This window comes from Topomyia yanbarensis, chromosome 3 (assembly GCF_030247195.1).
Source record: "Topomyia yanbarensis strain Yona2022 chromosome 3, ASM3024719v1, whole genome shotgun sequence".
NCBI lineage: Eukaryota > Metazoa > Arthropoda > Insecta > Diptera > Culicidae > Topomyia > Topomyia yanbarensis.
The window spans coordinates 395,201,494-395,226,319 of NC_080672.1; the positions used below are offsets into that span (position 1 = coordinate 395,201,494).

At 40.0% G+C, this 24,826-nt stretch overlaps 1 protein-coding gene across 20 annotated transcripts in view; it reads left to right on the forward strand.

Moving 5' to 3' along the window:
• LOC131690525 (myocyte-specific enhancer factor 2) overlaps positions 1-24,826 on the forward strand; it is a 334,753-nt gene that overhangs the window by 282,253 nt on the left and 27,674 nt on the right. For 5 of the 20 annotated variants that reach the window (XM_058976370.1, XM_058976368.1, XM_058976378.1 and 2 more), the window contains 6 exons: positions 10,831-11,034; positions 11,461-11,782; positions 11,912-12,073; positions 12,864-12,988; positions 13,047-13,246; positions 13,343-13,716. In XM_058976370.1, coding sequence (XP_058832353.1) covers positions 10,831-11,034; positions 11,461-11,782; positions 11,912-12,073; positions 12,864-12,988; positions 13,047-13,246; positions 13,343-13,716 — 1,387 coding nt within the window. Of the gene's footprint in view, positions 1-10,830; positions 11,035-11,460; positions 11,783-11,911; positions 12,074-12,851; positions 12,989-13,046; positions 13,247-13,342; positions 13,717-24,826 lie in introns of all 20 variants that reach the window. The other 15 variants (XM_058976381.1, XM_058976382.1, XM_058976383.1 and 12 more) reach the window with 15 other exon arrangements.

Below are 24,826 nucleotides of genomic sequence, written 5' to 3' on the forward strand. Positions count from 1 at the left end.
TTACCTAAATGTTTTCCACTAAGGAGAAATTCAGCATAGTAGGAGTTTTGAACTATTCACAAGAGTCTAATTATATGAGGAATGTAATCGAAGACAGTCTACAATGATATGTTGAAACAGTTTTGAATAATATTTCTAGACAACGAAGTAATATCAAAATTTCATGTTTCATCTTTAGCTAAAATTGTACCTGGTAAAACTGTTCGAGCGAAATGTAATCAGACTTATTGAAATAATTTCGTTTCTTTGGATTATACGAATAACTGTTCGTGCTTAAATGAAAGGTTATAGTCCCAAGTGTTATGCTAACGTGGAGGGGGGGGGGGGGGGGTGGGGTGGTTCCAAAGCTATTTTTGCTAAAATTCGGTTGAGATAATGAAACACGAAAAACTTCTTTTGGATCAAGATACGTATTTCTCTGGCAGTGCTTGAAGCTACTTGCTCAAGTTTTACATACCGGTGCTCAATACAATGGTCCTAGAATTTTTACAATAGCCCAATTGCATAGAAAAGATAACTGAAGACAGCCGAAATTGATCGGTGTCATCAGTTTTTATAATATTGTAATACAACGAAGATGTGTTAAAATATCATGTTTCACCTTCAACTGAAACTGTCTCTGGCAGCACTGCTCCAGCGGAATCCAATAAGGTTTATTAGAATAACTTCAGTTATATGGATAATATTTACAACTATTATTGCTTCAATGAAAGGTTATAGTCCCAACTACCCTCTCGCAGGTTGATGGGATTGACGGTATTGTAAACATCATCAAGCCACAATAGATTCAATAGAGTTATCTAAATATAAGGACCTTCGCTCTTTTTAGTTTTTATTTGCACCAAGTTCTACTCCTAGAGGTTAATTAGTTCTCATGTTAATAATCCACCAAACATTATGACTACTGAGGATTTGATTTATATAAGAAGCCCGCTTCAAGATGTTGATTACAATACGCCTCGATAGTGGTGTGTCGAGGAGGCCGGGAGGGCTGATATGAGCCTTTTATCTGTTCTATACCTTTCCTCTATTTACCAGCTCATAACCAACAATCAACCAATAACAAATAGATAATTGAGAAAGGATGTGCTATGTGTGGTGATTGGCTATTCAAGTATTAGTAGTGTTTGAAGATTAGTATATCTCATGTGATGATCATAACTTCAGCTGTATCTTGTACCTATCTAATCTATTATGATGTGGAGCTGAAGTTGCAGTCTATTGATGGTTCTAAGGGTGCTGGTCCGGATGGCTTACCGCCTATCTTCTTCAAGAGCTGTGCTGTAACGTTGGCTGTTCCTGCGAGTATAATTTTCAACAGGTCATTGTCCGAAGGAATTTTCCCGAGTGTCTGGAAGACAGCATCTATTACACCGATCCACAAGGCAGGTAGCATCCACGATGTTGAAAATTATCGAGCCATTTCAATTTTGAGCTGCTTACCGAAAATTTTTGAAAGCCTCGTTCATGATTTGCTGTACCCGAAGGTTCACCACATCATTTCCGAGTGGCAGCATGGATTTGTGAAAAAACGTTCGACGAGTACTAATCTTATGGCGTACGTTTCGTCACTTAGTAGCGCGCTTGGAAAACGTCAGCAGGTTGATGCCGTTTACGTTGATTTTGCAAAAGCGTTCGATAGGGTGCCTCATTTGTTAATCGTGGCCAAATTTGAGCGCATGGGACTTCCTGAGTGGTTGACACGATGGATAATGTCATACCTCACCGAGCGTAGTGCATTTGTGCGCATAGATGAAACGAGATCATCTCCGTTTGTGATAGAGTCGGGTGTGCCTCAGGGTAGTCATTTGGGCCCGCTACTGTTTATTTTATTCGTAAACGATTTGTGCTCCGCTATACAGTCTCCTAAGTATATGTTTGCTGATGATCTGAAATTTTTCCGTGTAATTGCGTCGGCAGTCGATTGCTGTGCTATTCAAGCCGATATTGATATGCTGCTAAATTGGTGTACTCATAACGGGATGGAAGTAAATGTGCAAAAGTGCAATGTGATATCGTTCTGTCGAAACAGGCACGTCCTGACATTTGATTATAGAATGGCAGAAAGCAGTATCAACCGAGTTAATACGATAAAGGACCTAGGCATTCTCATCGATAACAAACTAAATTTCGCGCAGCACATTGCAATGACTACAGCCAAGGCCTATGCCGTGCTGGGGTTCATTAAACGAAACACGCAGCAATTCAGCGATATTTATTGCCTAAAAACGCTATTTTGTGCACTCGTGCGTAGCATCCTGGAGTACGGCGTGCTTGTGTGGGCACCCTATCATGCTGTTCAAATTAATCGCATCGAACGAATTCAGCGTCACTTTGTTCGTTACGCTCTGCGGTTACTACCTTGGACTGATCCTATTCGTCTACCGCCCTATGAACATCGATGCAATCTTCTACGTTTGTCAACTCTTGCAAGTCGGAGGATAATGCTGCAACGGCTCTTCGTGTTCGATCTTCTGGAAAACAATATAGATAGCCCGGAGTTGCTGAGCCAGCTCCGATTCAACGTACCACCTAGACCCACCAGACGAACTGATTTCTTTCGGTTACCGATGTATCGTACTCTTTTTTCACAAAACAATCCGTTCAATGTATGCTGTCGTAATTTTAATGATGTAGCTGACAAGTATGATTTTAACATTACTAAGACTACCTTTAAACATAGAATTATTATTAATTAAGGAACTGTCTGTACGAGAAAATCGAAGACCAGTATAAATAAATAAATAAATAAAAAAAATTACGTCTCTCATATATTGTCTTTTATTTCTTCTTTTCGAGTCCTATACTGCCATTATACACCCGTCTTCAGCTGGGTCAACAAAGATGGTGATAGTGAACGTCTTAACACTCACACATTCTCAAACGCGGTCTCAGCGGGAACCTACAAAAATGCACGCGATTACGAATCGGTCAAGTCCGAAAGTCTATCCTTGATCCTAGAAGCCTAGGTCCATGCCTTCAGCTGGACCAATTAAGAAAATACGCCCATACCTATTAGACAACACGTCTCATGGCGACATGACCGGGAGCCTTACCGATATAAACGATCCCACTCTCTGCCAGAATTCTAACCGCGCACCGAAAATTTAATATCAGACTCACGGTTCGCGCGTCCATTCAAGAACACACGTTACAAAATCACGTCAGCGCACAAACGTTAGAGCCCCTCGCGATTTTCCAAGCAACCTACGCCCACGAACTCGCAAACATGATTACACCCCAGTGATAAGGTGAAAATCTCAGCACTCATAAACTTAGCAACACGATCTCAAGCGTCAACCTACAAACTCCCGCGCTCGCGCCATCATGAATCGGGATCGTCCGGAAGACTCTATCCTCGGTACCAACAATCTAGATCCTTGTTAATTAATAAAAAAATAATAAAATTGAAAAATAACTCCCATATCCACTAGACAAAACGTTCCATGGCGACATGACCGGTAACTAGTGATATGGGGTAACTCTCTCCCTGTCAGAATGTGATCCGTACACCGAAAGCTAAAGATCAGAATGACGGTCCGCGAATATATGAATGGCCGCAGGGTTTCAAAATCGAATTTATACACGCGAAGTCACACGCGAGCACACGTGACAAACACGTCAACATACGAACGCTTTAGCCCTTCGCGATCATCTACGCACACCTATGCCCGCGATCGCGTAAACTTGATAACACTCCGGCAATTGTGTGAACGTTTTAGTACTTACGAAGTTACAAACGCGGTCTCAAACGCGAACCCGCAAACGCGCGCGATCATGAATCGGTCACGTCCGGAAATCTTTAGCCTTCATTCTAGCAATTTAGGTCCATACATTCAGTTGGACCAATCAAAAAAAATAAAGCTCATATCCACGCGTTCTACGGCGACATGAATGGGAATTCTAATGATATGTAAGAACCCACTTTCTTCTGGAATCTGAACCGTACACAAAAAATTAAGTATCAGATTCACGGTCCGCGCGCGATCATTCTAGAATACACGCGAATACGCGAAAGGCACACGGTTATGAAATAGAATTTATACACGCGAAGTTCATACACGTTAGCACACGCGACATACAAACGCGATCGAGCACGTTAACGTACAAATGTTCGAGCCCTTCGCGATGATAGACGCGATCGCGAGTCCCTACACCCGCACATGCCTGAACCGTACAATGAATATCACATTCAGAATCACGGCCCGCTACAATTGGCCTATTGCAGTGTTTTATTGGGCGACATTGCCTGTCTCGTCTGCAAATTGTAGTATGTGATTCTGACGGGGAGCCCTTCCGAGAACCTAGCTCTACAGCTCCAGTAGGACAACTCTCGAAAAAAAATGAAAGGTTTTAGTCCCAACTTAATAGCCTTGCTGGTTTTTGGTGAGCAAATCTTGCATAAACCATCAGATATGGCTGCTTAAAAATATTGTTGTTTATGAACAACATGAGCATGGTTCGGCTTCAATTTGTTCTAGATGCTCAAATTTGCCTTATTTCACTGAGAATTTCGCGATATTTATATTTTTACAACGAAACATGATCCAAAGTTCCAAAAACGATCTAATAAAAATTCGAAGATTCAAAGATTAAAATCTAAATCCATTCGAAGATTTAATATACCTCAGGGATCCCAAGCACCAAAGATCCATAGATCCGAAAGTGTAGAAAGATGTAAAAGTCCAAGAATCTAATTCAATGATTCAAAGATGGATTATTCAAAAATAAATAAATTTAATATTTGGAAGCTCCAAAGATCCAAAAACTCAGTGAACAAGGAATCCCAAAGCCCAAAGATCGGAAAGAGCGCAATGATCCAATTATCAAAATATAAATAATCCGAGAAGTAGATCAAAAAGTTCATGTAAATTGAAAGATCCAAAAATACAGTAAAATGATTCAAATGATTCAATCGCAAAGGAGCTTAAAAGGGCTGAAACCATCATTTATGTAGTGTTGAAACGATAGAAGGAGCGTATGTTTTTCTCGCATAAGGTGGCATCACCTGCCTCAGGGGCCTTATTTTCACAGTTACGTCGCCCAGTTACTAGAAGAAAATTTCCTTCTAGGCACTAGGTAACGTGACTGTGAGAATAGTGTCCCAGGACGTTACGAAGGCTTTCAAAGTATATTCGGGTGTGGATGTGAGTGACAAACTCGGACTTTAGCAGGTACAGAGAAATAGATACTTGGGCAGGTTTTTTCATGTAGTTGGCAGAGATATTTCCAAGAAATACACATGTGTTTTTTGCGAAGAAATTGATGAGCTGATGATTTGGCAAGAAATCTGCGGCTGTGGCCGGAAGACTCAGATTTTAAGCACCAAACAACAATACTGTCCGTTATACATCAACGCGAGGGATTCCATGAGAAAGAGGTCAACTATAACAAATGACCATCGCCGCGTCGAACGAAATTTTGCATACGAATGAGAAAAAATGCACACTGAAAATAAGTTATTACGTTTTTGTTTACAAAAATAAAGTTATGTTAAAAGAGTAAATTACAAAAACACCGTTTTTTGTCTATAAAAGCCTAAAAAGACATTGCACCATGCAAAAACTATCAGTATAAAAGTTTTTTCTAACAATGACTTTAAACACGTTTTGAAATTTCATGCTATTTTACAGACAAAACTGAAATTTTATTATAAAATATACTATTTAAAATCAAATTGCTTCTAACCAACTTCTTCTATAATGTGATTTTCGAGATATCTTGCATTTTGTTTCAACAAAAACAATTATTTCGTTTAATTACGACCTTTTCATAAGTTATTCGCATTTCTCCATCAACAGCCATATATTTTTCATTATAAACATGAAAAAGTTGTCTTTTAGTGTGTCCCCAGCAAATTCCAGCTTGTTTGAACCGATAAATTTGTTCAGAAATTTATGATCTGGCAAGGAATTTGCAGCTGCGGACACAAACTCAAGCTTCTCACCACCAACAAAACGATGTAGCTTGTAGCTGTATAAGCAAAAGTGCCTGTAACAAAAGTTTGGCTATCACTCAAAACAGACAGAGAATGTCCAATAATCCCAAAACATATATTTAATAGCAAGGGCTAGTACGGGGAGGTGAGAATGTCAATAGTGTGCACGCTTACCTGATGACGCTGACGTCATCCCTTTTGATTTCAGTCGAGATTCCATCCATCCGACATTCCCGTCAGTAATCACAGTCTGCTCGCATTAGCACGTAACTCCGCCGTGCCGTGATATTTTGGGGATGAATCTAAACCAACCGCTGGGACAGATCAAGGCGGATCTACTGGTGCTGAGGCAGCGGTCCTGGATGAAGATTTCGACGTGTAAGGAAAGCAAACCTTTCCCGATGATGTGCTTCTGTGGTGAAACGTCTCACATGTAGCGCTTGCCAGTGGAAATTACGTTGCTTCGTTTGCTTTTTCGGTGCTTAACCTCACCTTCTTCCAAAAGGCGTGAACAGGTTCCAACTCACTCTCACAATCGACTATGGTCTTTCCCTATGGACTTTCCCTGGCTGGAGCGTTCTCCTCGGGTCTCTCTTAACTCAACTCGCAAAGCCTGGACGAATTCAATTTTGCCCGGCAAAACAACCACCAAGAATCACTTCACGTCGCCTTTTTCCCGTTTTTGCCTTTCTCATATAAAGAAAGGCTATGCAATCACTGTAAAAATCGATTTTTTAACGGAGGCACGGAGGGCCGAGTGTCATACACCATTCGATTCAGTTCGTCGAGATCGGCAAATGTCTGTGTGTGTATGTATGTATGTATGTGTGTGTGTATGTGTGTGTGTCATTTAAACTCACACAATTTTCTCAGAGATGGCTGAACTGATTTTCGCAAACTTAGTTTCATATGAAAGGTATAACGCTCCCATAAGCTGCTATTGAATTTTTAGTTGATCCGACTTCCGGTTCCGGAGTTACGGGTTGAAGAGTGCGGTCACACATCAAATTCCCATATAAATTGGTACAACCATGATGTTCAAATGATGTAAAACATATTAAAATTGATGTAACATTACTCTAGTTTGCGGGTCTGGATCACTAATGATCAATCAAAGCAGCTTTGACCACATTGGCCACCTATGACAGTTCATGACGCCCCCGGGGAACCCGCCAAGTTCCTATGCTAATATCACACCCATTCCCCAACGAATTCTCTACCGATTTTTACAAACTTGATTTAAAATGAAAGATACAGTAATACCATTGACTGCTGCTGAATTTCATTCTGTTCTGACTCTTGCTTCCGGAGTTACAGGGGTGTTAGTAAGGATACACTGGAATTTCCCATATAAATCGGTACAATCGTAATACCTCAGAGGCTAAAAACTATTGAAATGGTCACCAAATTACTTCTAATCGCATATCTAGATCACTGATTGCCAATCAAACATTCTTTGAATATATTGTCCACTATCGACGATTCCGGAAGTCCGGAATTCCGGGCATATTACACAAATAAAGTCACATCGGTTCTTCGGTGATGACTGAACCGATTTTCTCAAACCAAGTCTCAAATGGAAGGCAAAATATGCAGCTGCGTATTGCATCAGAGCCCCTCCGCCCCCCCCCCCCCCGCCTTGCCCTTACATCTCCCTCCTTCATCACTACCGTCATCTTGGACCACCCTCACGCCCGCATTTCCTTCATCCACCCCGTATACCAAAATAAGATGAAGGATTTCTGACGCATCCTCCACTCCCACTCTACTAACCCCATTCCCTCCACTTTTAAACACATTCCACCAACATTTCAAAATATAATCACATGAAGATAATATTGAACTCATGCTGATTAAGCTAATTAAATACTATTCTTTTGCCTTTCTCATATAGAAAGGTTATGCAATTGCTCCAAAAACCGACTTTCTAACCGAGGCTCAGAGGGCCGAATCTCATATAACATTCGACTCAGTTCGCCGAGATCGCAAAATATCTGTGTGTATGTATGTGTGTATGTGTGTATGTATGTATGTATGTATGTATGTATGTATGTATGTATGTATGTATGTATGTATGTATGTATATATGTGTGTATGTGCGGATTTGTTAACAAAATGTCCACATCAGTTTTTTGGAGATGGCTGAACCGATTTTTACAAACTAAGATTCAAATGAAAGGTATACTATTCCCATAGGTTGCTATTGAATTTGATTTTCAACCGACATCTTGTCCCGGATTACGAGTTGAAGAGTATGGTTACAAAACAAAATTTGTTGATTTGTCCACATCGGTTTCTCGGAATTTTCTGAACCGATTTTGACAAACTTGATTTTAAATGAAAGGTCCATCAGCTGCTGTTGAATTTTGTGTGGATCCGAGTTCTGGTTCCTGAATTTCAGGGTGATACGTACGATCACGCAGCAAATCCCGATTCTAACGAATTTTGCGATGAATGTAAAAAGGTGAAATTTTTGCCTTTTTCAATAGAAAGGTATTGCAATTGCTCTGAAAACCGACTTTTTAACGGAGGCCCGGAGGGCCGAGTGACATATACCATTCGATTCAGTTCGTCGAGTTCGGCAAATGTCTGTGTGTGTATGTATGTGTGTGTATGTGCGTATGTGTGTGTGTGTTTGTTACCAAAAATGTCACTCATTTTTCTCAGAGATGGCTGAACCGATTTTGACAAACTTAGTCTCAAATGAAAGGTGCAACGTTCCCATAGGCTGCTATTGAATTTCTAATGGATCCGACTTCCGGTTCCGGAATTACAGGGTGATGAATACGAACACGCAGAAAATGTCGATTTTAATAAATTCTGCAATGAATGCATAAAGGTGAATTTTTTTCGAAAATATGACCACAACTGCTTCGATTTGTAGTATTAGGTCACTAACATCCATTCAAAGTCTATTTGGCCACATTGGCCACCATCATCGGTTCAGGAAGCCCCGGCGGAAGTATCTAAATTCAGAATAACAGTCACATCGGTTTCTCGGAGATGGCTAGACCGATTCGACTAAACTTGGCCTCAAATCAAAAGTATTGCGTCCCCGTAAATGGCTATTTAATTTCATCCCGATCCGACTTCCGGTTCCGGAGTTACGGGTTGTGGCGTGCGATTACATAGCAAATTGTGATTCAAACCGATACTCCGATGAAAGCAAAAAAGGTAAAAATTTCGCTAAAATGTCTCTCAAACAACTTAAATTTGCTGTTCTAGGTCACCGACGGCCAACCAAACTTTCGTTCACTACATTGACCACCATAGACGGTTCCGGAAGTGCCCGGGAAAAGCGGCCATCTTTCAAAATTTTCGAACTCACATCAGTTTCCCGGAAATGGTTGGGCCGATTTTCACAAACTTAGTCCCAAATGATAGCTATAATATCCCCACAGATGTTTATAAAATTTCGTACGGATCGCTTATATGGGGCCGGAAATATAGACTAAATCGTCCGGTCACATGTGAAATTCCCATATAAGCCGGAACTCAATTTTTTTTTCAAAGGGGGGACCCCATGAAATTTCAGAAATCGAATTCGTATTTTTGATGCAAAACATCTTTAAAATGCATGAAACGTCGAGATTTTATGTTATCTCGAAAAATTTTTTTTTGTAAAAATCGACTTTTTGGGACTTTGCCGATTTCGCACCTTTTTCAGTTCAATATTACCGTGGCTGTTTTTTCTTCTTCAAAATTTTTGAACTCGAATAATGATTTATTTTCCTGTATATAGTTGTCATGTGATGTACAATAATAAAATGTAATGTATGCATTTAAAAGCTTTTAATGAATATAAACAACGCACACATTCTCGTGATTCATGATTGAGAAAGGCACAATTGCACCGCTAGGTGGATTAAAATAGGTTTTTTCCTTCTCCTTTTCACACGCGCACCACGAAAAATGATCCTCAACCTTTTTTCCCTTTTTCCCGCTGGAGCCAAAAAGCAACTACAGCGAGGATGTGCTACAGTGATATCGTGACAGTAAGATGGGATTCGTCTGAGAACCTGCTTGAAGGCCGTCTTGACATAGGTTCCGTCGCCCATGAGAGGGCATCTTCTGTACTTCGTCAGAATCCGCTTGTGAAACTTCTGGGCGCGTGTTATGAATAGTCACCTCTAGACGGTACTACGACTATCACCGTAGTTTTGGCAACATCCTGATCAGAGAATCCTTGATGAAATTCAACGACCTCAGCACTCTCCAGCTCAGCTGGTGATCTAAAGCTCCAGCATAATGTTTACTTGGAATCTTTCGAGTCCGGTTGGCATCTATTATCCATGTCTGGGATGATTAAGATCGTGAAACAAACTTTTTCGAAATAATTTGATAACAGTTTCCAGAACCTACAACCTTCTTTCCATTTCTTTCTCCTCGCTATGGACTAAGAATTTATCTGGTCTGGTAATCTTTATGGTCGATGAATACCAGTAATTAGCTCATTGTGCATGAAATTAAAATGAGTTTCAAAATTCGTGAACACCCCGTTATGAGTTTTGGAACAGTTACGTTTTTGCGTTCCAAAACCAGGATCGTGAAAAGAATCATAAATTTGGTAATTGAACTCAGGCTATCTTTTGCCGGTTCATGGTATACCTTAATTTTTTTGATTGTATTATTATTTTTCAATTTTGATTATTATAGAGGTTTTACCATTAGTCTTTCGCCTCTATTTCCGAGTTAGGCAAATATCATTGGAAATCGAACCCAGGTGAGCTGCGCGCAAGGCAATCGATTTATCAACTATGCTATGCCTGCCCCCTTTTTCGATTTTAATCTAATGTCGTGATTTTCAAAATATCCCGAAGCCGTAATTTAAAACCATTTTTAATTATTGCACCCTCAACTAAGCTTCCACTATTCTTCCTCCATCCTTTCAGGTGACGTTCAACAAGCGAAAGTTCGGCGTGATGAAGAAAGCGTACGAACTGTCGGTGCTGTGTGACTGCGAAATCGCCTTAATTATCTTCAGCAGCAGTAACAAGCTGTACCAGTACGCCAGCACCGACATGGACAAGGTCCTGCTGAAGTACACCGAGTATAACGAGCCGCACGAGTCGCTGACGAACAAAAACATAATCGAGGTACGCCGGCGGAGCGCTGGATCCGATTCATACAAAGTATTACCTGCACAGAATGCTGAAAAGCTCCCGCTACTGCTTGCATATTATTTTTTTTTTTTTGATTACTTTTCGTTCCCGTGATAACCCCTCTCAACCATTGAATGCTGTTCGCTTTCAGTTCACTTACGTTCCTTTAGTTGAACTTTAGTTAACTCATGTTATGTGCCTAACCAACCTTCCGTTGATTCAACCACACAACCCTTTTTGTTGGTTTAATAGTTTCGCTTACTTCACACCTAGTTCGTTCAGTCGGTTTTCCCCTATTTCGCCTCACTTCAACTGCAGTGGTGTTCTCTTGTGTGCGTGTGCGGTAATATTTTAAATGAGGCTAGCCTCCCCGTGACAGTGTCCGCAGTCGTAATTCCTGTAAGTCCTGTCTGCTTACAGTTGCAGGTAAACGCGCAGAAAGAGAACAAAAATGGCACCATGTCACCGGACTCGCCGGAGCCGGACGACAACTACACCCTGACGCCACGCACCGAAGCCAAGTACAACAAAATCGACGAGGACTTTCAGATCATGATGCAGCGCAATCAGCAGCAGTCGGTCAGCGGACGGATCAATATGGGAAGTAATAGTTACTCGCTGCCGGTGTCGGTGCCGGTGATCGGGACGTACAATGATTCCAGCATGCTGCAGAGTAGTCCCCAGATGGCACACAATAGTATTAGTCCGCGGCCTTCCAGTTCGGAGACGGATTCAGGTGGGTGTGAGTTTTCTGTTCGAATTTTGCTCCCACTCTATGAATTTCGATGGCAACGCATGGTTGTTTGTGATCGATGATGAAATACCGTGCGTTCCCATCAAATCATGGCTCTTGCTGAATTGATAAAATTAGTCTTTCCACTTTTAGTGTACCCCTCCGGTGGACTCCTGGAGATGTCCAACGGATACCCGCACTCAGCGTCGCCCCTCGGAGGATCTCCTAGTCCCGGGCCAAGTCCAGGTATTGGCACCCATCAGCATAACAATAGTAACCATAACCATAACCATAACAAAAGTAAGCATGCGAGGTTGTAATTTTTTTAACTCTCCCGCTAACAATTTCCTGCTCCGAGTGAATAAGTGTGTACGTTAACAACATAATACCCTATCCCGTGTTCCGTTTGTTCGCTGCATGCGTCAGCCCGAGTCGGCGTGGGGGGAGGGTCCCGCTAACGGTATGAATAAATAATAATGATAATAATTAAATAGGGAGTGAGTACTTGAACCTCACTTTCGATTGCTTTATATTGTTCGACTCCGGAAGGCGGGGGGAGTAGCGAACGGTAACGGTTGGAGGAAAGAAATTTCAACAAATCCGTGGCATTGAAAGAGTAACGTCAAGGTGACTTCGGTGGCAGTACCGAGCTTTGTAGCACGGAAAGGGGAGGGTATTCATGGCAGTACGCTTGTGATTTGCGTCACCGCGAAGCGAGTTATGGCGACGACGTTTGGGGCCACCGAGGGCTGGCAACAGCATCGTTGAAATTTTCCCGGGAAAAATCTATCGCGCTTACCAGCCGCAAGCCGTTGTTGTTTCTTTTGTGTTGGCTTAATAAAACAAAATGCCCGTGTTCGTTATCGTTTTTGCGCTTGCCAAGTAAATGAGTTTGCAACTTTTAACCGGAGTGATCTAATTTGCCTAATGGAAAGTTTGATTCCGTTGATAGCGCCGCTAGCGCGGTGTCGCATTGCGTCACTGTGCCCGTGCTGCGGAAGTGGATGATGTTGTTAACCATGTACATGTACCCGGAAAGGAAGTTGCGGCTACTAGAGACATTCCAAATTTAATCCAGTTTTTATTTTAGTGCAACATCAATCGATGAAACAAAGTCCACCGGGAAGTTCCAGCGCGCGATCATCTAACCTTCGGGTGGTGATACCGACGCCGATGAATGCGACCATCAACGCTGACGATATTTCCTACGTAGAGGTGAGTATGCTTGCATCTAAATCGATCTTTTTTCATTCATACTTCTTATTCGTTTTAGCAACACTCGCGACAACAGGGCAACTTGAATACACCGGTGGTAGCGCTACAGACACCGATCCCGGGACTGTCCAACTACACGACAACGCTGGGTTCGTTCGGTGCGCAAGATTTCTCGATCAATTCCGACCTGAGCATGATCGCGTCGTGGGGCGCCGCGGCAGCTAACAATGCTGCCAATTCGTTGGGGCAGCACTCCAGGTACTTACAGACCGTAGAATGCATTTCCTAATTTTTCCTATCTTTCTTTACTTTCGGTAGTTGGTGTAATAATTAAATTTGCTCACACTTACTCAGAATCTTTTTCAGTAGTGGTCTACCCCATCTAGCCGTGTCGAACAGTACTCCCCCACCGTCCACTTCACCGCTGTCGGTGAAGATTAAGGCGGAACCGATATCGCCTCCCCGGGAGCACCACTCATCGTCGTCCCACCACCATCACAGTAACCTGAGCGGTGCTGGTGGAGGCGGTGGAGGTGGCGGCGGCGGAGGAGGAGGATCAGGAGCAGGAAGTGGCATGCACGGACAGAACAGCAACCATCAGCTGGCGGTGACCTCGATGGCTTCCGTGGGCCACAGTAATTCGTCCGTGTCACTCGGCAGCAGTTTGAACCATTCGCACCTGATACATTCGAGGCCTTCGTCGACGGGGCACCTAACTCCGACGCCAGGTGAGTGCGAGTGGTGGTGATTCGGCAATCGAGATCCGCAGCGTTATTCGTTCGTTCGGTGTGCTCGCTATTGGTTGGGTTGGTAGCTCTAAAAAAATATTTAGATAGGACCAATTATGCTAAATTCAGATACTATGGAATATTCATGCATGCTACAAAAACAAGGAAATAATAATTACTACTTACTGATAGGGTACTACATAGTTTCTAAAACCTGTGAACACAAATTTGTTCAATGTTTTTTTCAATTTAGATATTTGCCGCAAGATTCATCAATTTTTAAATGGAACAAGATACTGATAAATTGTTAACAGGTAACCGGCCTCGGTTATGCAATAGTAATATTGCATAATGCCAGGCGTTTGGTTCTCCAGCCAAAATAGAAGAGTTTGTTTTCACTTTCTCGTCAGCAAACCAGAGTTTATGTATTCGGGTCCCGGGACATCCATATCATTCAGGATAAGCCAGTTGCTTTAGGAGTTCATATGGGTCGTGTGAACTAGTGCTAATTTGGGTACTAGTTTACATACATCGCCTAACTAGACACCCAGTTGGTGCTAGTTACTGACGAGATTAATTCGAAAATCAAACTTAATTTCAGCTGCGGTTGATCAATATAAAATTGTATCGGGCTGCAGATCTTTACTCAAGAACAATTAAATAACGGTTGGCTTACCGGAATGCTGCATCGATATTTATGTATAATTGATTGATGATATGCTTTGGAATAGAATTTTGTTGAAAGCTTTTCTCTGTCTCTTCAATTTGTGGGCGAAATGAATAGACTGACTAAACGAAAGTGGGGGCGATGCATATAGTCACCAACGAAGCAGAAGATCCAATTTCGTAGACGCGACGTAGTTGATAATCAACAACCAGTATCGGGTAGAGGAAGAATTCACCACCAGATGCCTTTGTTCGTTATAATCATCAAACTCCAGTTGTACGCTTTGTGATCTGAAATAGCTCCGTGACAAGTCGAAACACAAATGGTCGAAAATACAAAAAAAGGCCGAAAGGACAAAAGATCGAAAGGACAAAAAGGCGACAGAACAAAAGATCGAATGGCAAAAGTTCGAATGCCATAAGGTCGAAGGACAAAACGTTAAAAGACTGAAGATCGAATGGACAAAAGTTCGAAAAGACAACAGCCGAATAAATGAAAGGTCGAAACCAAAATTATAACTAGTTTATATTTTTCAAAAGTGCTCGTTGAAGCACAATAAAATAAATATTGAACGAAATAGTATTGCATATATTTAGCTCAAAGTTTTAGCTCAAATAATTAATTTATATGCAAATTTAATTTAGGACTGCATGTTATACTGAAACAAAGGTTTTGTTTAACAATATTATAATTGATTGATTTAATATAATAAAAAAAAGGAATGGGCTGATGTGGCTATGCCACAGCGCTTTATTTGATGTTGCTCCACTCAGTCGGACTTAAACTAATTCATAGCACTTCAGTTCTAGTAAGTCGGACAAATGAGTAGGTCACATGTCTGCTTGCAGGGGGCCGCCGCTTCCGACTGTTGACAGGGTCGGCGGCCACCTCGTCCAGCGGCTTCATCGTTTCCTTGCCGTCGATTATGCGGCCAACTGCATCAATCTGGTACACTGGGACAATGTAGCAACAAAGAAAATGTTTTGTTGGTGTAAATATATTGTTCAAATTAGTTGTAAACTCGTAGTCGTTTCAGAAGTGAAAAATCTGATTATTTTCTTCTGGGTATATGATTCCCAAAATATAATAATGAATTTAATATGTGGTGTGGGTTAAATCAAAACCTTTTGAAGATTGTCATGAAAGTTTAAATCCTAGACGTGACAGAACATTTTCTAATTACTGTATGTAGAATTTAATAAAACCCACTGATTCTACACCACTATTTTGTAATCCATTACCTTGAATATAATTGCCGCAAATGGTTTACTACTCCGCTTCTGTTTAAATGATATCTTTGATGATAGCAGGGATAATTAAATTTCAAGCCTACATGCCTTTCAATAGAGTTTTATATATAATTCATTGCAGTAGACGTTTCATACATTAAAATAAACTTGTAGAAAAATTTGTACATAATAATAGAAAGAAAATAGTCTCCTAAATGGTATGAAAATCGCATGTTGCACAAGTCTACGTTTTTCACGACGAATCGAAAGTTATCCTTGATAAAGGAAAATAACTATCAGGTCAATCATCGAACAGCTCATGCTATTAAGAAGGAAAAATATCAATTCGAATCAAAACTTTGTTTTTCTTGTTATGATTTTAAAAACTATTATTTTTAATTTAGAAAAGTTGGATGTGAATGTTTCGTGTTCCACTCGTCAGTAACTGACACCAACTTGCTGCCAGTTAGACGATATACCCAAACTGATACCAAATTGGCGCCAGTTAGCCACCAAATCCAAACAGTTCACACAACATATGTGAACGCTTAAAGCAACTGGCTGGTACCAAGTTATGCCTCGGTTTTCCAAGCACAATCGCTGATGAGTATAAGAAAACGAATTACTTGTCTTTTGGCGTGAGAGCCAAACGCCTAAGAGCATGCAATATTTAATCGTCAGTAAATGACAGCAACTTGCTGCTAGTTGGGCGATGTATCCAAACGAACATCAAGTTGGCAATAAAATTGGACTAAACCGTTTTGCGCGTTAAGGACACAAGACCTAATATAAATTAAGTTTTGCTTTTTTGTGTTTCGAATTCATCTCGTCAGTAACTAGCACCATCTGGGTGTCTAGTTAGACGATGTATCTAAACTAGTACCTAAATTAGCACTAGTTAGACACTAAATTAAAGAGTTCACACAACTTTGATTTAAAATTTTAAATTTTTCTTTTGCATTTTACTGGTAAAATTAATTTTTGCTGTGTAATTTCTCGTTAACAAAAGAGTAACTAAGGGTCACACTAATTCATTTGCTTTTGTTTACTACTCTAATTCACTAAAAAAGTAGATTTGTTCAAATATGTGAGCTCTTTTGTTCTTTCGACCAGTGGTTGTATTCGACTCTTTGTAGCCTCAACCTTTTGTATTTTGGCCTTTTGTCCCTTTCGATCTTTTGTCCATATCGACCTTTGTCTTTCGACCCTTCGTATCTTTCCACCTTTTGTCATTTCCATCTTTCGACCTTTAGTCTTTGTCTCATTTGTCTTTCGACCTTTGACCCACAATCCACAGCCGTCAAATTCATAACAAGGATCTATCATTATCACCAGCATCGTGACCAGTCCAGATGCTCCGAATCACGAGAAAATGTATTTTCGATTTCCAGCTTATTCGATCTTGTGCGGCCATTCTCCATTTACGTCTTCATTTACGTCCGTTCTGCGTGCATCTTCCTCGATTGTACATAGCCAACTGGTGCAGGGTCTTCCCCGAAGTCGGCGGCCACTTTCAGGTTTTCTGCTGAGCATAACTTTAACCGGGTTCACTTTCAGCATTCGCGCTACATATTCAGCCCAATATTACCTCTCGTGTTTTATTAGCCATGTTTGTATAGTTGGTACAGCTCGTGGTTCAGGCGTCTGCGCAACTCTCCATCTGTGCCACCAAACGCACCAAACACTCGATAGTCTGCCTCCTGCAACGTCCATGCGTCATGGCCATGCAGAGCAACAGGAATTATCAGCAATATGTATAGAATAAATTTTGTGCGCGTTTGTAGGCTCCAGAAGTTCTGCTGCTTACGCAAGCTGCTGAAGTCCTTTTCGCAGCCATAATACGCAATTTTAACCTAAGACTAAATTAGTCTAAAACCTCGTGCCGTACCTCATCGGTTTGTAGCTCGGAACTAGAAATCGGGAATTGGAATATATTGGCTCGATTGGTATGGAGACTAACACCGCTCGAACTTCCTCGCTCTCTATGCGACCATGTACTTGTTCTTGTAACTTTGATACACGCCAAGCTCCTTTTTAAAAGGCACAAATGCCTCTTCCACTGCTCTGTCCTCAACGCCCATGATTTCAATGTTGTCATCCGCGAAGCCAAGAAGTACGTGAGATTTCGTGACGATCTTTCGTTCTTTTGCACATCACATTTTCGTATCCCACCTTCTACCACCTTTCCCACCCACCTTGAACAATAGATTAGAGCATGCATCGCCCTGCATTAAATAATACAACGTCATAAACAATGTCTCTTTCGCTATTTTGACGTTTGATATTCACTCATTCATCGTCATACGAATCAGCTCAATATGTTTTGTTGGAAAACTAAGCATTATGTGTCACAGTTTGTTTCTTTTCGCTAAATCATATGTCGCCTCCAAATCTACAAATATATGGTCAGTCCGCAAGAATTCATCTAGAATCCGTCGGAATAAAATATAAGTAGATTCAAAAGTAACCTTAAAAAAGATGTCTTCCGTTTAATTGCATTAAAATAATACATAATGCGGTACTACAGTATACTTTTCATGTGACTTGTGGTTGCGAATCTCATGACATACAACACCACGCAATTTTAATTTATGTTGACAGTTGTCTCTGACAGAAAACAATGTGCTTCGATTCAATTGTCGAGGCGGAACAGGAACATTTTCTCGATTTCCCTGAATTTGGAATGGCGATAGATAACCCTCATTTGCCTCTAATCGTAAGGGGCAATGATACTCTCGAGGAGTTTGTTGAATAGATTCAACAAACGGCTTGTCGCAGAGCTAGGCAATTTTTTCTACAAGTTGAATTTGATTCATAACCATTTGGTCATACCCCGAAGCATTGTTATTGCATGACAAGAAAGGAAATAAGAACTCCACTCCACACTCCGCACGACGTGATGGAACAGAGTTCGGGAAGGTTTTCTTGGCGAAATCTTATATTCAACGTTTGGAATATTCCACGCTTTCGTTGGTACTGTTTCAGCTGCGCATTCGCCGGACAATGTCCCAAAGAGTACTCATCGATGTTTCTCTCGATAGCCCTTCAACGAACCGGAACCAATAACACTTTTTTTTGGTTTTCATCATGCGCTTCATTATCGTTTTCAAAATCACGTACTTCCTGAAATTGTCAGGCGTTCCGGCGGTCAGGAATTCGTCATATGTGTCATACTTTCTTCGCGTACACGTCCGAAAACTCTTTAACCCACAATGAGTATAGGCCGTTTGTGGGAGTTCGTGTTTAGTCTGAGCTTTGAATCGCGATGTCGACAATCAAGCCATGCAAGAACGAGTACTTTTCCGCCGTAGGAAGCTCTTGTGTCAACTCGACTTCATCAGATATCACGGATGCGTAGCTCATCCAATCATTATTTCTTGTGAGGTTACATGAAATATTTGCGTTTGTTTACTTGATAATGCGTTAGCATAACAGTGCCGTAAATCTTATTCATTTTTACAAAATGTAAAATTATATAGGATCCAATAGCATTACCTGTCCGTTGGGTCTTATTGACGCAGTTTGCTGCTGCGTGTTTCTCTTTCTTGGCGGCGAGGCTGCGTTATTCACGGAACATGTCATCATCGGTACTGCTTTCGTGCAATTCTCGATCGGACTTTCTAGTTAGTTTTTGTATTCTTATTGTGTATCCGTGTATATTAACTTTCAGCTTCTGGGGGAAGGGGGTAGATTAACGACATCGATTGCAGATTCGAACGGCCAGGAGACATCTGTATATCCGTTTTCTTCGGTCTTTGCTTCTTTTGTTGTTGTTGCTGGATGTTAGTTTAGATACATTAGGCGCGATCATTGTTGAGTGAATATTTGTTACAGATTAATCCGCAAATGACGGGTCTTACGGGACATTTGGAAAAATCAATAGCAACAGAATTCCCCGCAGCGGGACTACTTTTTGCTGTATATAGACAATCATCATTATTTCACATCATTCGTAACCGAGCGCCCTTTCAGTTTACACACGCGCGTTGTTTGTTGTAACATTACCTTGAGTTAGGCGATATCGGTGAAGGTGTTCATCCCAGCAAGGACTGGAGTATAAACATTATAAACATTAAACATTAATAAACATTATCAGAAGGCAAAAATTAAGCCCGCACGATATTAAGCCTGTTCTAATGACCCTGCCACTTCTAGTTTTCCGATCTGTTTACTTCACATCCTTGCTCTCACTTGAGTACTATGGCTCTAAGTTTCATAACTTTCCCTACCCAGCAATCTCTAGCTAATTGAATGTCGTTAAAACGTAAAAAAGAAAATGTGACTAACATAGTCGAAATAAAAAAGGAAAAAAATAAACATTAAATTGTGTCAAGTAGTGCAGTGTAGTGCGGTACTAAACAGTTTTCTTGCCTGAAAGACGGCTTTGTTTACACGAGCTATACCAGCTCTCTACTGTGTGAAGGTCACGCAGGTGACGGACAAAAGAAACGAAGGATCAATTCACCTACCAGCTCGTCAGGAACCAACTGGTGAAGTGTTTCGTTTTTTACTTTTTTTACATTTCTTATAAAAGAAATGTATAGAATTCGCTCAAACTTTCAAGATTTTTTCCGAGGCCCGGAGGGCCGAGTCTTATATACCAATCGACTCAGCTCGACGATTTGGGACAATGTCTGTGTGTGTGTGTGTGTGTATGTAACGGACAAATTCTCATTCGTGTTTCTCAGCAATGGCTGAGCCGATCTTATCCAAACCAATTTTAAATGAAAGAACTAAAAAACAGTATGAACGCTATTAATTTGTTTTTGATTCTAATGTTTAGTTTCCAAGATATGAATGTTTGAATGCGTAAAAATGGCGTTTTTCGCAGTTTTTTTTAAATTATCTGCCGAAATTGACGATATAGATTAACAATTTATATGTTTTTAGACAGCTTTTAGAGACCTTTCGAACAAGCTATAGATTGTAGAAATCGGACTATTATCAAAGGAGATATTTAACATTAAATGCGGACGAAAGATTTTTATCATTTCCCATTGCCAGAAATATGACCAAAAACATATAATCTATTATTAACGCCAAAACGGCTTATTTTAGGTCAATAGTATCTTCGGAAAATTTAATGGAGGTAATATGGCCTTTCTTCTGGAATTGTGCTTTTGCTGATTAATCCCCCTATGAGTGAGATATTTTCACAAATTTTCTTGGAAGTGATTATATCGAAATGATGTCTTCAGCAAATTTGTAGCTCTTACTTTTGCGAATAACTTTACTGAAGACTTTAAATATCTATTTTGAATACTTTAAAAGTTATGGCTTATTGTTTGTTGATTACTCTTTGTCGCCCATTTATGTTCAATATAGTAATAATCCATTGAAATAAGCTAAACATTATTTCGATAAAACGACTTTTGTATTTCATTTTACTATCTACAACCGCTAGAAATAATCACCGAACACTTCCAAGTTGTCTGGAAGGAACTTGATACCTTATCAGTACAAAAATGTTCATTTGTGCGAATCTTCTCACTGCAATTTTTCTAACTTATAACCATCGGATCGATCTGAAACATATCGGAAAATGAAAAGCGAAAAAAATAACTCCAAGCAACGGCGTAGCCAAGAGAAGGTTTTGGGGTTTAACACCATACAACGCCCCCCACACCCCCCACCACACAAAAAAGAATTGGATTGAAGTTGAAAATTTATTGATGCAGACTGATTTAATTCAATATTACAATAACAATTATCTGATCCGTGGATTGATAACCTGTTGTTGTTAACATCATTAGGACTTTTGATAAATTGTCGGAATGGGGTCCTGATATGTAACTGATCTATTGGTTTTGATTTCACAGTTGTCTAATTGCATCAATATCAAATTCCTGCCTGAAAACATTCCAATAGAAAATTCCAGAGTTCTGTAATCAATCATAATCCTCAGATTTATTTTCAAATTGATCTCGTTTTTGTAGAAATGTATTGTAATAAGGGTCTTTATTTAATAGGAAGCGAAGTTAAAATTGATTTAATTTCTATGAAACATAGAACTGCTCACCAAAAAAATGCATAACTTTCAACATTTGCCAAAAATGTTTTTGCCTTTCTCATTCACTCTAAAATTCGTCAATCTAATCCCGACCCGGAGGACCGAGTGTCATATGCCAATCGACTGAGTTCGTCGAGATCGGAAAATGTCTGTGTGTGTATGTATGTGTGTATGTGGAAAAAAATGTGACCTCAGTTTCTCAGAGATGGCTGGACCGATTTACACAAAGTTAGTCTCAAATGAAAAGTACAACCTTCCCATCGGCTGCTATTGAATTTTTTATTGATTGGACTTCCGGTTCCGGAGTTACGAGTTGAAGAGTGCAATCACACAGCAAATTCTCATATAAACTGAAATGAAAAATTTTCAAAATCAAATTTGTATTTTTGATGCCAAATGACTTTAAAATGCATGAAACATTGAGATGTTTGACAAAAATTGACTTCTTTGGACTTTGGTACATTTTTGCCTTTCTCATATAGAAAGGTTATGCTATCACTCTAAAAATCGTCAATCATACCGGCCCGGAGGGAGTATGCAGTGAGGGGTTGCTACTTTAAAATTAAAACTAGCTTAAAATTTCTTAACAAGTTGAAAATTTTCGGCAGGACCTAGACCTCTCGGATCTTTCTCCATGATCCGCCGCTGGTTTCAAGCGTGTTTCAGTATCACATAGTATCTCAAGATCGTGGCTGTCGATCCGTTGTATGTATGTTCAAATCGTACTGAACATGTAATATTCATTCCCACTATTGTATTGAACATAACCAGCCATGGAATCGTAGTCTGGACAAATGAGACAAGCACAATTGCACCACTAGGTGGATTAAAACAGGTTTTTATTTTGGGAATGCGTCGAGTTGAAACGAAAACGTAATATGATTAATAACGAGGATAACACTATCCGAATGTAGAGAGAAATTTATGAAAAATGACGATTTCCATTCGACTCTCGCAGGTTCTGATCGATTTTGATGAGCATTTGATTTTTGTTGTATGACCAATTGTATGTATAGGTCAAATGTTTAAAAACAGTAATTTAAGGTCAAGATAACATCATTTTGAAACCGCCAATTTCGGAGGTTTAATAACTTCGATGAGTTTTACAAACGTTAAACAGCGCATCATTTGATAAAACAATTTTGACGGTATATCGTCCAAGAAGTATTTATTGTGAATTTTCTCAGGTTAATATTCATGACTACAATAAAGTCGCAACAAATTCGCTAAAGACACGACCCTTGTTACTATTTTCTGGAAAATAATTCTGCATAATTTTAAAACTTCAAAAATTATGGTTTCGGAATTATGCCGTTTAGACAGTAAGATCGATTTTCACCAAACCCCCGCCAAACCGAATTTCTGGCTACGCCGCTGACTTCAAGTAAGTAGAAACAAAGTCGTTCTACACTCGTTCACAAGAAACTTCTTCGAATGCTGAATATCTATTATAATACATTGACACCCCAATTGTATCAGCCAAATATGAATTGCCAAATATGATTTTTATTGCATCGAACTACAACAATTTTTAGGTAGCTTTCAAGAGGTTATTTTATAGACTTCTTCCAAAATTTGGCGAACCTATTCCAATTCGTATACCAATTAATTGGTATACTTAAGGGTTTATATGTTGCAGATAGAGAAAATACTGAAATTTTCAGCTTTTTTAATACACAATATTACGAAAGCTTATTAAACAAATTTTTCCTAATAAGTTTGTGAAAATTATAAACTATTTGAAATTTTTTAATAGTTTATTTTTTTATTTAACCGTGATTTTTTAATAAATAGTGACCATCGCTTCACAACGTAGTCTATTTTTCATGGCTTGCGGTGAGTACGATCTCTCGAATTGCTGAACTGAAAATTATGGAATGGAAAATAATTTTTAGTGTTCTTTACAGATTTAACTCACCGCGCAGATAGCTCTGAATTAGACCCGCTGGTGCCCTAAGACGATTTCGCTAGATTTTCGGAGCACTGTGCACCAAGTGCATTAACGCATGTGACGGAAGGCTATCGAAAAGTTTCGTGAAAATGAAAATTCCAGTAATGATGATGATTTTCCCAAACGGTTCGTTTTCGAGAGGTTTTTATTTGTTCTTTGGCATTAGGATTAGCGGTAATAATTCAAATCAAGGATACTACTGGGAAGTCACCTTTAGAAAAAGTCGATGTCGAAGTAAAATTTGGAACTATGCACGCATGCACTTCAGAGATAACGTGATATCAGGAGCTGCGATTTCATTTCAACGCTTTTTTTGTGAAAAGGGCGATACTCACAAATGTAAACATAAGGCTTTTTTCATACATGCGAATGATAAATAAATAACCCCTTTAGGAAAATTCAGTTTTCCCACCACAATTTGGATATTTTATTAACAGAGCATTAACAATAATTCGTTGGAATGTCTATTTTATGGGCCATTTTTTCGCTTTCCCATTGATTTGGTTTGAGATTTCTAGCACTGATGTTGTCCTATGCTGATTTGAGCGATTCTCTGAGTCCTGCCACTATCCCATGTAGTATGTGTTATCAAAAACATCGCGAAACATCAAGTTCTAAATGTTCTCAAACGATATAATATCCAAAGAGAGTGATAAGAGTTATAAGAAATGTCTCATCACACTGTTAGGTGGATTAAAAGCGTTTTTATTATTGTTTTTGATTTTTATTTTGATTTAAGTTAAATAGTGCGGTCGAGCGTGTTGCTCCCGCAATAAAATGGAACAAACAGGAACATCACCCTCCGAAGACGAATATTATGGGGAAGAGGAACGTGTATCTGATTCGGAGACAGATGATGTTATGGGCGATCCACTTTCCCCCAATGTCTCACAGCCCCCCCCCCTCCCGAGTCAAGGTTTACCAGGATGGATCCGCTGGTCCTTGGGTGGTATAGTTTCGGCCCAAAAATAAACCGTTAAACAGCATAACTATTGCACGGGAGCTGATAAAACGTTACTCGGCCGTAACCGAGAGTAAAAAGGTTCAATCAGATAAACTGCGCGTAGTCGTTACTGACTTGAAACAGGCCAATGGTATCGTTAGCAATAGCCTCTTTACGCTGGAGTATCGCGTCTACATTCCTTCTAGTAATGTGGAGATCGACGGTGTGTTAAGTGATGCGGGTCTAACTGTCGATGATCTGATGAATGATGGAATTGGCCGCTTTAAGAACCCTAACCTTCAATCAGTTA